The sequence below is a fragment of the Neofelis nebulosa genome, chromosome 9 (assembly GCF_028018385.1).
Source record: "Neofelis nebulosa isolate mNeoNeb1 chromosome 9, mNeoNeb1.pri, whole genome shotgun sequence".
NCBI classification, from domain to species: domain Eukaryota; kingdom Metazoa; phylum Chordata; class Mammalia; order Carnivora; family Felidae; genus Neofelis; species Neofelis nebulosa.
The window spans coordinates 38459237-38473913 of NC_080790.1; the positions used below are offsets into that span (position 1 = coordinate 38459237).

The window sequence follows — 14677 nt, forward strand, 5'->3', positions numbered from 1 at the left end:
CCCAGCCTGATTCTCTGATGTCCAGGGACGAAGAAGACGCAGCCAGACCAGAGAAGGCCCAGCTGTCTCCCGCTGAGGGCAAGATGAACAAGCCCTTCCTGCAGTTGGCCCAGAACCCCATGGCACCCACCTACAAGCAGGGCATCCTGGCCCGGAAGATGCATCATGATGCAGATGGCAAGAAGAGTGAGTGCTGCCCTGTCGCTGTGCGGGGCTTACGTCTGCCATTGAACCAGAGTGTGTGCGTGCGTACTACAGTGGCTATGTACGGGTGTGTGGAGAGATCGCACAGGTCAGGGACCGGCGCCTGTGTTCTTTCCTTGCTGGTGACCGTGTGCTGGGCGCTATGTAAGATGCCAGGGGGTGGGGGCGTGGGGACAAGACAGACCCTGCCCTCCAGGGTCCCTGTGGTGAGGGGAAGTCAGACAGTCGCATCGGTGTCTGGGATAAAAGGTAGAGATTGGTAAGTGGTGTAGGGAGGGTAAGATCAAATACGGGGGGGTGTGGAGAAGGGCTAGGTTTTGGTTTTGTTTGGGGGATGAGATGTGGGGGACAGGGACGGGTCAGGCTTCTGGGACATGATGGTATCTGAGCTGAACCTTGGAGGAACGGAGGGCAAGAGGGCATTCCCCGTAGACAAAGGAGTAGACGCAGTTTGCTCTGAATGGGGGTGTGTGTGACAGAGAACAGAAGGAGGTGCATTTGGCCTCATCCCTCAGACAGGTGAAGGCTTTAGAGCAGGCCAGCAACAGGACCGGAGCCAGGCTGGGAGGGGACTCTAGGGAAGGAGGCCTTCTTCTGCTTGAGGACTGAGTCCCTGTGCCTCTCTGGATGAGACCAGAACGATGTCTAGTGGGACTGTGCTCGTGGGTGGGAGTGTTTGGAGAGGGGGCGGCCGGCGTGGACATCGCTTTTGTTGTTTGTTGATTGCCTGGGTGTGAGGCGTGGCGCGTGCTTGCTTGTGACTGTGTTTTGTTGTGTTGCTATGCTGCGTGTTTCCGTGGACCCTGGGCAGGGACTGAGTTGGTGGGGGAGGGGGCCGTGTGTGTCTACGTGTCTGGATGGGGCGCCCACCTTTGTGTACTCCTGGGGCAGCGCCGTGGGGCAAGCGCGGCTGGAAGATGTTCCACACCTTGCTTCGGGGGATGGTTCTCTACTTCCTGAAGGTAGGAACGGGGTGCACACCCCTGACGGGCAGGGTGGGGGAACAGGGAAAGGCCCAGGATGGTTCGGAGGGTGGGCAACAGATGATAACCTCTTTTCTGGGCCCCTGGGCCCCGTGGCAGGGAGAGGACCACTGCCCTGCAGAGGAGAGTTTGGTGGGGCAGATGGTGGACGAGCCCGTGGGGGTGCACCACTCGCTGGCCACCCCGGCCATCCATTACACCAAGAAGCCGCACGTCTTCCAGCTGCGGACTGCCGACTGGCGGCTCTACCTCTTCCAGGCACCGTAAGTCCTCCTGGGGTGACAGACAGCAGCAAAGCCCCCGCTCTCCTCTCCCCATCTCTTGCTCACCCTCTGATGGCTGCTGGCCGGGGCCCGGCGGGAGTGGCCTTCTTCACCAGGAAGCCTGAGAATGCTGCAGCCTTTGGAAGGGGTCCTAGGGCGGCCCCAGAGGCTGGTGCTGCCTGCTGGCCTCCCCTGACCCCGGCTGCTTCCCCAGTGCATCTGCCTCCCGCGTGTAAGTCCCAGTCAAGCCTCCCAATTCCGAGCGGAGGATTCCAGGAAGCCTCTAGCAACTGAGCACTGGCTTGGACATTTGGTCTAAAATCTATTGCTTTCCCAGATTTTCCTCTTTGATGGATGACTAACACCACCAGCAGAGGTCAGCCACCTCGATCAGTGGCAGCGCTTCTGGCTTTTTGAGGCGCTGGGTCCTGAAGCAGTCCTGGAAGACTGTGCAGACCGCAGGAAGCTGGGGGCGAGGGGAGGGGCGGGACCGACCCTGTGACCTTGGGGACCCACGGCCTCCTCTGCCCGCAGCACTGCTAAGGAGATGAGTTCCTGGATCGCGCGCATCAACCTGGCCGCCGCCACGCACTCGGCGCCGCCCTTCCCCGCAGCGGTGGGCTCCCAGCGCAGATTCGTCAGGCCCATCCTGCCTGTGGGCCCCGCGCAGAGCTCCCTGGTACAGCCCCCGGAAGGGCCGGGTGCGGCGGGGAAGGGCGCAGCACTGGACGCGGGACGAGAGGGGAGATGGGAGGGAGGGGCTGCGCACCTGGGCCCGGGAACGGAGGGGAGCGGAGAAACAGCTTCCCCCTCTGCCTCCCGCTCCCAGGAGGAGCAGCATCGATCCCACGAGAACTGCCTGGACGCTGCCTCCGATGACCTGTTGGATCTGCAGAGGAACTTACCGGAGCGGCGCGGCCGCAGCCGAGAGTTGGAAGAGTACCGCTTGCGGAAGGAGTACCTGGAGTATGAGGTCAGGCGCCGAGTCTCCGCCCTCCCGGCTCGCTCCCGCTCCCTCGGTTGGGCCCTCTGCCGCCCTCTCGTGGCCGCATCCGTCCTTGCAGCCTTAGTTTCCCCGGCTGCCCTGGCGGAGGGAGGCCCTGTAGGCACCCGCGCGGGCAGGGGCTTGCGCGAAGTGTGTGTCCTTGTGCCCTCAGACCTCTTCACTTCTTGTCGTGGGGGCACCCAGCAGCTGCTTGGCTGTCCTCAAACACTCACAGGGGACGTTCTTTTTATAACTTTCTTTCACCCAAGAGTATACTGTATTTGGCTTTCCCTAAATAGAAGGAAAAACGATTTCAGTTCAATGATCTCCCCTAATACCTACCTAATACTAATAGGCAGTATTTATGGAGCTTGTATTACTTGCCTCTATTATCTTGTTTAGTTGTCTGACAACTCTGAGGTAGGGACTGTTGTCCTGACTTTACAGATGAGGAAACTGAGGCAAAGAGAGATTAAACAACTTGACCGAAAAGGATGAATTCACATGCCGCTCCAGTCAGGGCTGAGCCTCATTTATATTAGCCCAATGATCGATGCCAAAATGGCTTATCCCTGACTCCCGCCCCACCTTACACCCAGATTCTGCTACGGCCTCTCATCCGTGCGCCTTCTGGGACCCTATGCCCGAGGGGTAGGTGAGGGGCACTGCTGTGCACACTGGGCCTCACGCTGCCCTCTCCCTGCCTGTGACCAGCTGCAACCCGTAGCCAAGCCCCTGGCCCTCCCCAGACCTCACTCCCCTCTGTAGAGAGCAGAGACAATGCTGCGTGGGCCCCCCAGCCACCCAGGGCTGGGCTGAGGGTCCAGCGGGGTGGAAGACGGGAACGTGCTTAGTACGCTGGGACCTGTATCCCAAGGCTGCTAGTTACGGAGGCCTCAGGAGTGTTAAACAGATGAAGGGTAGTTAGCATCTCTCTCTCCAGATGCCAGTTGTTAAAATGCTATTCAGACTCAATTAGGCTTCAGTACAGATGTGAGCTGTTTGTGCGCCGTGCTGCACAGATCAGGCCTAGCGGGTTATGGGTCTTTTAGTGCCTCAGAGATGTAGCACGTTCTGGAGACGTTAGTTACAGCCCTACAAGGCGGTGGCGGTTAGAATAGGGCTGGGCTGGCGGGGGTCCGGATGATACTATCCAGGTAACCCCAGGGCTCGGACGCGAGGCTGCTGTGTTCTGCATTCTGGTTGCTGGAGCGTGGGACAGACATTGGCTGTTGGTCTAGCCCTCTTCCTCACACGTGTGAGCCGTCTGCCCCTCGAGATTCCAGCTTCCTCCTACCCTGCAGCCAGGGAAGCGCTAAGGTGGCGGGGCCCGTGTGTTGCAGAAAACCCGCTACGAGACGTACGTGCAGCTGCTGGTGGCCCGTCTTCACTACCCCTCCGATGACCTGGACCTGTGGGAAGAGCAGCTGGGGAGGGAAGCCGGAGGCACTCAGGAGCCCAAGCCCAGCCTGAAGAAATCCCACTCGAGCCCGTCCCTGCACCAGGACGAGGCCCCCACCACGGCCAAGGTGAAGCGCAACATCTCAGAGCGCAGAACTTACCGGAAGATCATCCCCAAGAGGAACCGCAATCAGCTGTGAAGCCGACGCCACCTCCCAGACTCTGGCCCCTGCTCGGGGCGGACCTGAGACCCCACGAGGAGGCTTGTTTCAGTGGGTCCGTGGTGGGGGACGAAGCCTACCCCTTTCCCACGGAAGGACAACCCCCGTTCCCCTGTGGTCCTCGCTCCCTCCTGCGTTCACTGGAGCTTTCCCAAACTGCTGCGCCCACCCCCACGGCAGCCCCCAGCTGCCCTGGTCCCTGGTCACTTCCGAGGGAGGAGGGAGGTCCGGGGTTTGGCTGCACTCCCGTGTCACTCTCTACCCTTCCACAATCCAGAGTGGCCACATATCTTGGGCCTGGGGGCAGCTTAGCACTCATTTGAGCATCGGAGTACCCCTGGGCTTCCAGAGAGAAGCTGGGGCAGAGGAAGCCTCTGGGCAGTCAAGTTAGGGGAGCCATAGTCCTGAGAAAGATCTTGCTCTGGGGATCAGGTGACCTGCTGCGAGAGGTCCTGGGAGAACCCAGCCAGCCCCCGGTGACAGAGAGCAGGGTTGCCCAGTGCCACCCCCTGACAGGTAGGCTTTTCGGGCAGGGACTCAGCTCGGTGAGGCTGACTCTGGGGCCCTGGGCCTTTGTCTCCTTCCTCCCCGATAAGCATCCGTGTACCAGGGGCAAATGAGACAGGCCCACGTCACACACACAATTGCTAATCATTGGAGCAGAGCCAATGGTGGGCAGTGAGGGCCAGAAGGGGTTGGAGCCTCCAGAGCTCTGTGGAGAGGCCTGGGAACAAGGGGCCTTTGTTTCCCCAGAGCAGGGAAGGAGGTTCTCCAGATTGGGATCCTGAGAGAGGCTGAGGGGCAAGAGGTGGTGTTGTACCCCTTGGGGGCTCTCTCGGAAGGAGCTTGTCTGAGAGCTGTGAGGGCCAGTGGAAGCCTGGCTCCCTCCCACACACCCCATTCCTTGCATTTCATTCCCAAGGAGGGGCCCCAGGGTCCCTTCCGGGCCCCTCCCCCTCCTGCACCCTCTGCCCCCCTGCCAGCTCACAGGGGGCTTTGCTGCCCTCCCTGGGAAGTCCCCTTGTGCTGCCCTCTGGCTGCCTCCCAGCTGGGCTCTGGGGGAGGTTCCGGACACTCAGGGACCTCGGGCTCTGCCTGCGGGAAGGAGGCTGGGCTGGAGGAGCGGGCCACCATTGTCTCTGTTCAGCCAAGTGTGCGAGCAGGCCACCGGCCAAGAGGGGCCTCTGCTGCCTGTCTGCCGCCTGCTGGCTGACGCACTGCCTCTCCAGCCTTCCCGCCGGGGGGGCCCCCCTCCTCCCGTCCACGCTTGTCACCAGCCCGGGGACCTGAACTCTACCAAGTGGGGCTGGCCCTTGGGGACTGTGAGGGGTGTGTGGCCAGGGCCCAGGGCTGGGCCAGGTACCCAGTGGGCACACACTAAACGCAGGCCAGTAAAGAAGCAGGTGTGCGTGCATATGTGAGGAAGGGGAGGGCCATCCTAGGACACACCTGTGCCTAAGCGTGTCTGCGTGTGAATGCGTAGGTCTGCGTGCATGTGTGTGGGACGGAGTCACACATTTATAGGCTGTCAGCGCTGGGGGGACCTCAGAATCATCTGTTCATTCCACTCATTCATGCATTCATTTCACAAATACTATTGACCATTTCTTATGGGCCAGTACTAGCGGATTCCAAAATCACTTGAACGCGTCTCTGGCCTCAGGAGGTAACAGTCCTGTGGTCTTGTTCCCTGCTGTCCATACAGAACCACACTTTATCTTGCTGGTAAAGACCCATTCCCACCCTTTGCTCAGGGATTCGGATTCAGTAGGTCTGGGTCAGGGTCACAGATACGTATTTTTAAAGCAGCCTGGGTCACTGATGTGCAGCTAATAGGTGAAAACCTAGCATCAGGTGGATGTGACTTGCCCTGGGACTGATGCTTACAAGCTTGGCCTTGAGTGGATTATTTGACCTCACTGAACATGTATCCTTATTTCTAAAATCAGAATAAAAGGCAGAGGCGTGCCTGCGTTTGTGCATACGTGTGGCCCTTCTATGCACCTTCGCTCATGTAGAACCGGTGCCTCTCTTTCACCCCGGGGAACATGAAGCCTTCAGAGAGATGGGGACTGCAGGGCCCTGCCTGGTCAATGCTGTGTAGGCTTGGCTTGGCCTGGAGGCCTGGGGAGGTGGAGACTGGGTGGTTAGGCTGCAGTTCTGACATGTGGCCACGAGAGGGCGGGCTTGCGTCTTTCAAGCTTCTGGAGCCCAGGGGCCCAGCTGCAGAGCACTGCTCCTTGAAGAAGAGGAAGTTAGTCTGTATGTCCCTGGGGGCCATCACCAGAACCAGGACCTCCCACTTCCCTACACGCACAGTGGTCCAGGCCGGGCCTCCCACCTTGTGGAGAAGTTGGCCAAGCAAGGATTGGGACTCTGACATCTTCCTGCAGATGGAGAGGGAAAGAGTTTCTGGAGCTGTGTGGGCGCGGTCTGGAGTTCCCTACACAGCTGTCCCTACAAAAGTGAAAACTGAGTGAGCTCCAAGTCCCAATCCTGAGGTGTGGGGCAGATCCAACGCACGGGCCTCTGTCTGACCTTGTGTCCACCCTCACTTCCTTTCCCACCTGGGAAGTGGGTTTGGTGGGTCTCTGCAGAAAAGACAGGTTCGTGGTGATGAGCTCAGGCTCCGTGCGGCTGGCTGAAGTTTGGTTCCTCTCCCTTCTAGGGGGGGCTCAGCCTCCGGGGCCTGCAGCGACCCAGGTGATACCCCAGATGTGATCTCTTCCTGGTGTCCCAGCATCTCTGTGTGGCTTTCTACTGATAACCTTCATTTGTTGGTTGTTTGCCAGGCACCGGGAAAGAGTGAAAGGCCACTGAGGTCCAAGGCTTGGGTCCTTTCCTTTGGCGGCCAGAGTCAGATGGAGACGACAGGTGGGCTATGTTGGAAGGAGCTGGGCTGGAGGACTGGGATTAGCCAGGGTGAGGGAAACATGGCGGTAAGTGTGGGCCCAGGCCGGGTCATACGGGACCTTGCATGCGGCCGAGGAGTGTGCTTTAACAGCAGAAGAGGCAAAGGCTCGTGGCTTGGGGGGCAGCCAGCCTGGGAAAAGGCTTTAAGAAAATGAAATGACTTGAGTGAATAAGGCTGATAAGTAGGGTCAGAATATGGCCTGGGGACATCCTCTATAACTATGCAACTTTTCTGTGAGTTTAAAAAAGAAAAAGAAAAAGAAAAGGCCTGGAAACTTAGGACAGCCTGGCAGTCCCACATCTGGTCCTTCTCCCTCCCTTGTCCCCCACCCCCACATGCACGCTGGCACGCACTTCTGGGTCTCCTCAATGCCACACTCTCCATAACCGCTCCTCTGCCAACTTTTCTGGATGCCTCTGCCCACTTGCTCACACCTTTATCTGTTTGCCTTGCGAACAACTTCCAACATCCTCTGTACCCTTCCGTGAAATGGGGACACACCAGAAGGACCACTGATGACACTCAATCGTCAAATCCAATGTCTTCTCAGCCTTCATGCCCCTCACCTCTCAGCGACCTCTGACCCACAGACCTGTCTGACCCTGCACGAGGCCCAGCGCAATCTGGTCTCAGCAACCGGGACCTGGAGTCGGACTGCCCGGGGTTGAGTCCCAGCTGTCCCTTTTGTGGCTCTCTGACCACATGCCAGTTACTTGGCCTCATATGCTTTGGTTTGCTTCTCTATCAAATGCGGATAATGACACCATGTACCTCACAGGGTCCTTGTGAGGGATAAGTATAATTATGCACATAAACATCTCAGAACAATGCCTGGCACAGAAGGAAAGCTTAGCAAGTTAGCTATTAGTACGCGGCCTTGCCAGTCTTACCACATGAGCCCTCCCCTCCTTGGGGCCCTGCTTAGGTTCTGCTCTTACAATTCAAGGCCTTGACTCTCCCTCTGCCTGGAAGTTGCAAACAACAAATCTTAACTCCAATAGGCTTTAGCAAAAAAAGGACATTTAATGGCTCCCATAAAGGGACAGTCTCTATCCAGGTGAGATGACGCTCGAGCTAGGGCTCCACGCAGAGCAAGCCTTCTGTTCTTCTGAGCTCCATCTCCCAGGCTAGGAGGCAGGAGCAGCACTCACGGTAGCAAGATGGCCCTCGTAGCTACCACCTTCTTGGTGCAAGTCTAGCACATAGAAACTATCTGCTCCTTGGAAAGTTCAAACTCAAGTCCAGGAACAGAGTCCCTCTGAGCTGCCCAGTTTGAGCCATGTGCCCATCTCTGAGCCAATCACTAGGGTCAGGGGCCTAGGGTAATCAGAGTCCACCTTCTGAGATGGGGGTGGTTGTGAGGTAGTGTCACCCCAAAGGATGGGGACTGGGACCAGCGGCTGAGAAATTCTGAGTACTGCTAGTCCCAGGAAGGGGAGGAAACCAACGATCCGGAGGCCTTCTCCTCCAGGACCTTCCTTGAGCCCTGCTCCCCCAGTTCAGTCTGTCTCCCTTCCCCTGTCCTCCTCTCATCCCCTGCCCCCTTCTTTCTGTCTCCGCTCCCAGTAGAACATAGGCTTCCCAAGGGTAGAAGCAGGGCATGTTGGTTTCCATTGCTCTGAGCCCAACTTGTAGTGTTCAAGAAGTGTAAATCTCGAAACTGTACCCTCCCTGGGCTTCCAGGCTCCGTGTTCTCCTGGCTCTCCTACTTTCTTACATGATCTTTTACTGTCTTTCTTCCACTTGCTTCTCCCACCCCCGAAGTCAGCCTTCCCCAAAGGTGCAACCTTCTGGAGGCCTTCAGGATAGCTTCTGGGAAAGCCTCGTGATGTCGGCTTTCAGCTCTGATCTCTGTTCTGCTTTTCAGACCGGGGGGTCTAACTGTGCAGGACGCGGCCCTCAATCTTCCTGGAGATGGTAAGTTTCCATACAGATGTACTCCCCTGTTTCTAGTGATGATTCTGTGACAGTTCTGTGACAGCTGATTTGAGAGGCAACGTACCAGGATTATGAGGACATTTGAGCCAAATGGGCTTCTGCCTCACCGGCAGTGTCAGGTGGAAGTTTCTGGTTTCCTGATGTCTTTGTCTCCGTCTGGTGAGACACGGACAGGGTCTGGAGGAAGTACGTGGACAGAAAAGCGATGACTCTCTCATTCAGCGAACGAGGACAGGTGAGAGTGAAAGTCCTTCCACTTGGCCACCAAGGGGCTCGAGGCTCATTTACAGATCAACTGCGGTGGCCCAGGACCACTCTTTGTATATTTCCTGTGGGCCTGATGCTTTATTTCTTATTTGTATTTTCCTAATTTATTACATGCATTTCCTGTGAGCTGTCTCAAATCCTCTCTGGAACAAGGTGAGGAATACATTAATATTTAAAATAAAATAAACAAAATGTCAGTGTGTGTGTGTGTGTGTGTGTGTGTGTGTCTTAGGTTGGAAATTCCTTAAGGGCAGGGACCATGTCTGTTTATACAGCACCTGGCACAGTGTCAAATTGAAGCTTAACAAATGCATTTTGATGAAGAGGGAGAAAGAAGCTGTCTGCAGGAAGATAGGGAGATTTAGACTGCACCCTCCAGCTACCCTTCCACCAAAGCCCCTTTTTCGCAAGGGGTGCCCTTCATACTCTCTGTTCCTGATCATCCAGGTTCCCTCCTGTCATCCCTGCCCTGTCCCCACTCCTCATGACCAACCCTGTCCTCATCCACACCTGCTCTCTTACAGACGTGCCCCTTCCCCACACAAACACAGCTCCAGACACACCTCGCTTGGGGCTTCCCCCCAAAACACCCTGCCCACCCTTTCACCCGCTGCCCCAGCCCCACAGGCTCAGCCAAGGCTGGGCAGCAGCGTGTGGTGCTAGGAAATGCCACCGGCGGAGCCGTTGGAGGTGCTGTCCCTACTCGTGCCTTGGCCCCGTGGGGGCCTCCAGCCAGGCGGGGACCTGGCAGAGGGAGGGAGAGGATAAGCCGCTTCAAAACTCCAGATGCAGCAGTTAAAAAGAGGACAGAGGCAATGATCCTTCAAATTGCCACATCTGTATAATCTGCCTTTTATTTTCTGCTTCATGAAGTTTTATTTCCTATTATTTATTCACCTCCCCGCCCTCCCCTCCCCTGCCTCCGCTCCTCCTTAGCTGGCGACATGCTCAGATGGGCCCTGAGCCTTGGCCTGGGTCTCAGCCCACCCCCACCCAACCCCCACCCTGGGCCGGCTGCTGGGAGAAGGCACCTGCTCACCCCTTCTATGGCGCCCCCCCCCCATCCTTGTGCTGCAGCCCCTACAGGCCCCTCCCTCCACCCTCCAAGGGGAGCTTGGCTGCAGTGTGATGGGGGGAAGGGATCAGGGATGTGAGGCCTGTCCCCCAAGACGGCTGACACTGCCACCACCACTTAGCAGGAGCTTATGGGAAAGAAGAACCCAAGGCCCTGGAACCCACAGCCAGGGGGTCTCCATCCCTATGTACCCTCTCCCCGCCCTCCTCTCCTGTGCCTCATTTCCCACCCTCAAGGCCTCTTCCTTCTGCTCTTCCAGGCTGTGATCAGAGAGCTGGGTGGGGGGCAGCCTGCTGAGCAGGGGCATATTGAGATGGGAAGAAGGGGGACCAGCCAAGCCTGCACTGGGAGGGACAGCTGCCCAGCTGTTTAGGACCTGAGCCCCCTTGTCCTGCAGGAACAAAGAAGCCGCTCTGAGAAAGACCCAGGTCTTCTGGTCCCCAGCTCCTGCTAGTGGCAGCCCAGGCTGGAGTGAGGGGAGAGGGTGTTTGGGAAAGATCGCCTACATTTTGCACTCCCCTCACCTAGCACCCTCCTTATGCCTCCTGGGGACACACAAGCACAGGAGAACAGCCCTTTTCTGGAAAGAGAGGTTTGGCTTTTAGGCCCTGTGGGTTCAGGGTTTGCAGTTGGTGTTCCTAGTGGCTGCTTCCTGGAGAAGACAGGGATGCCAGAGAAAGGCCTGGCAGGGGCAGGGAGGATTTCGCAAATATCTGAAACCTGAAGGCACTTCACATCACCTCTCTCAAGGCCTTCATCACCTTCCCGCCTTGTTCTGTCATAGTGGCTTTCAGTAAAATCTCAGTTCTAAGTTCGGAGGGAGGTGGGGTGGGGTGGGGTGGGGGATGGTGTAATCCGATTGGATTCATCTTGTTTTCCAGTAGATGCCTGTCACAGTCTGGCACATAGTAGGTGGGTCGGGAAAGACTCCCAAATGAATGAATGAATCAATGAATGGGAGGGCTCAGCAGACTTTCCCTGCCCGAGCCTCTGTTAACTGTGGCTTATTAGTCTCACTCTGGTTTCTGCCCCAGCCCTGGAATCCTTTTGAAGCCTGGCTTAGTTCCTCCAGCTGAGACGGGGCCCCTGGGTGAGTAGGGCACCAAAAGCCACCCCGTCCCCACCCAACAGAGACGCAATTCCAAATACGGCAATATGGTGCTTTCTATGGGGTTCAGTGGAAAATTACCTGGGGAATTTGGAAGAAAGAGGGCTTCATACCTGAACCAGTCAGATGAGGCCGGTAATGCCTTTCACTGACCCAGGCAACCACTGAATCACAATGTTAGGGCCGGACATCATCTCGGCCCAAGCCACACATTTTACAGCTGAGGAAACTGGCCTCCCCTGGGGTCTCCAATGGGGAGGAGATGGGGAGGGGCCAGAGCCCCGCACCCCAGCTCTGGGCTCCTTAGCTCCATCATTGGCCACTCGCTCTGGGGGAAGGGTGGGAGAAACAGAGGTGATGGCCAGGGGCCCCGTTATGATGACAAGAACTAGCAGGTTCCAGTACCCCCCCAGAGTCAGTCTCTACACTGGCAGGCGGAGCAGCCCTTTTCCTTGGCATCGGCAGCTAGTTTCACCAGCCCTTCTTTCTTTCTTAAGCTTCTCTCTTTCTCTTCCTTTCTTTCCGTTGGTGGGGAAATGAGTTTCCATTCAGACCAAGCTCACCCCTTCAGGGACAATTTCTTTCCCCGTGGGGGCATCAGATCCCCTGGAGGCCGATCGATAGATCGGGCCCAAGGAACTTTCTGGCCACACTCCTTGGGCTGGGGCCGCGGGGTGCTCTCATCTCCCCAGGGGGGCCTATGTTGGGGAGCCGAGGCCTCCCAGGAGATGGGGTGGGGGGCGGGGGATGGAAGGGTGGAGGGGTGGGGGGGCACAGGCTTGGAGGTGGTGGGAAGATAGGAGACCTGAACGTGACTTCCCGGTCCAAGCTCCGGGCAGGGGCCGGGGCGTAAGTTAAGCTTGCTAACAATGCCCCCCTCCCCAAGGCAAACAAACGAAAACCAAACAAAAAAAGATTTATTTGCAAATGAACAGCGGCTCCCGTAGGAAGCCTGGGCGGTGGGCTGTGGGCCCGTGTGCATGACTGTGAGCGCCCGGTGGGCCCGGCTCCCTCACCCGGGGGAGGGTGCCTTGGCTGTGGGGGAGGAGGACGTGGAAGTGGGGGGTCTCGGAGCGGGTGGGGGCCGGAGGCGCGGCGGGGGGAGGGTGTTGGCTTCACGCTGGTACTAGTTTGATTTATCCCTAATGAGTTCTCAGCACATGGCTGCTCCCGGCGCACTCCGGGGGCCAGCGCGGCCTCCCGCGGGCCCCAGCCCGCCCCGACTCCAGAACAGCCGCCGCTCGCTCAGAAAAGAGCCAATTTCCACACTGCACAGTCCGCTTCACTCAAGGGGAAATCACATTTCCCTGGGAGAGCCGCAGGCAGTCACTCCACAGCCTGGCCAGCTGCCACCAGGCACAGATGCGGGGGAGCAGGGCCCCGCTTCCCCTCTCCCCTCGCCCAAAGCCCCGCTTCCCGCCGCCCGCGGGCCCCGAGCCCCTGCCCCAAATCTCCGGGCAGCCTCTCAGCGGCCTCTGCTGCTTTGCAAGACCAGGAGAGAGGGTGCTGTCCAGGGGAGGATGCTGGCCCGGAGGGGACCGGCCTTGCCCGCTTCCTCCGGCTTCTTAGAAGGCCAGGCGGCTGGTTCCGTCCAGGGGCTGGGGCACGTGGAGGCGGGGTTGAATGTGGTGGGTCTGCCTTCAGGAGACAAGGCCTCCGTGCCTGTGTCCCACGGTCCCCCAAACAGCCAGAGGAACAGAAGAAGGTAATGAGAAGAACAAGAAGCCAAAAGATAAGCAGATGGAGAGAAGAGACGCACGTCCTGGCATTTGTGGAGCAGGACGAAGGACCTCTAAGCCCTTCCCAAGCGGTCACTTCCTCTCTCACGTGTCCACACCCCTGCGGGACGCAAATGGGGGCGGAAGGAATCCTTTGCTCCGGACCCAGCGGAGGAGGAACTGGAATAAGAAACTAAGAGATGAAAAATGTCAGGACAAAGAGGTGAGAGAGGTTGAGGGACGGGGTTCTCCACAAGATTCACAGCTATGGTCACTCAGCTTGGTCACTCCCTGTGGAGGGTGACGCATGAACTGCGGGCAGAGGAACAGTTAGATCCCCTATAGATGGAAGTGCTTTGTGACCCTAAAGGTAGGACAGCAGCTGCCAAGGGATGGCCGGCAGAGAAACTCACGGCCAAGGACAGCGGAAACGGGGTCAACCCCGGTGCTCCTGGGCCCAGTCCTACCGCCTCCACCTGTAGCCTGACCTCTGGACCTTCCATCCAGCACTGTTTGCCCTGTCAGGAGAGCATGGAAGTGCCCTGGGTGCTCACGTGCCTGCCATCCCTCCCCACAATGTAAAAGCCGCCTGAGGTCTCTGCAGAAGCCTGGCCACATCCAGGTATCAAGGCCCTAGATTAGGATGCAGAGTTGGCCTTAGATTAGGGGTTGGGCTGTGGTCCCTGCTCCTCTGAATGACCTTGAAAAAGTCAAGTAATCGTTTGCTCTCAGTTTCTCCACGTGCAAAATGGGGCCGATGTTCAGAATCAGAGACAAAAATTGATATGAATGAGCTTTATAAACAAAGACTAAGCCTATGTGGAGGATTAGGACATCTTCTGAGGATGAGGGAAGATGGGGGTGGGGGTTGGGGGACAGTTAAGTAGGGAGTGAAGGGGGACCGGACAGGGACCTCCAATCCCTCTTGGCCTCCCTCTGCTCCTGAAGCTCAGTCCCACCGACCAGGGGGTATTGTGATCTCCAGGCCCCTCCTCCTGCACCCACCCCAAAGGACAAGGACATCAGGAGTCTCCTAAAGAGGACCTAGGTGGGTACACGTGTGCATTGGGGGAGGGAAGCAGGAGGATGACGCGGGCCGGCAGGAAAGCAGCAGGCCTAGCAAGTGCCTCGACTTCCCTGGTCTCCTACTTCCTGTCTGAAAACTATGGCCACTGACTGCTCTTGCCTGAGCTTGTTGCCAGGGTGAAGCGCGTGCCCGCACGCGAGGGACAGAAAATTCACTTTCTTTGCTAACGACTCGTGGCAAGGATATTGGAGAAGGGAGAGAGGGGTTGGAACCCGCCTGGGGCTGGCCTTGGAGGCAAGACTCGCAGCTGCCCCTGTCCTCACCCCTGCAGGCTGTGGGGTCAGACTGGAGCGTCCACACAGCTCCAACCCACCTTAGAAAGGGGGGGGGGGTTCTGTCTGCTCCACCTGGTGGCCCTGGGGGGTTTGAGCCGCTCTGTGTCTTAGCCGGAAGCTGTTCAGCTGCCTGCGGGGGCTGCCTGGCCCACTCAGACCTCTCGGAGCTTCTGGTACCCTGGGCTGGTCCCGCTGCGCTAGGAGGGGCAGAGGGGGTGTGGGGAGGTGTGGTGGGCAG

General features: G+C 58.0%; 1 protein-coding gene across 6 annotated transcripts in view; it reads left to right on the forward strand.

The window, feature by feature from the left end:
- PSD4 (pleckstrin and Sec7 domain containing 4) overlaps positions 1-6041 on the forward strand; it is a 35406-nt gene extending 29365 nt beyond the window's left edge. For all 6 annotated transcript variants that reach the window (XM_058683358.1, XM_058683357.1, XM_058683359.1 and 3 more), the window contains 6 exons: positions 26-186; positions 1096-1166; positions 1287-1450; positions 1985-2129; positions 2280-2423; positions 3779-6041. In XM_058683358.1, coding sequence (XP_058539341.1) covers positions 26-186; positions 1096-1166; positions 1287-1450; positions 1985-2129; positions 2280-2423; positions 3779-4036 — 943 coding nt within the window. In that variant the 3' untranslated portion in view covers positions 4037-6041. The remainder of the gene's footprint in view (positions 1-25; positions 187-1095; positions 1167-1286; positions 1451-1984; positions 2130-2279; positions 2424-3778) is intronic.
- Positions 6042-14677: the final 8636 nt, after the last annotated feature.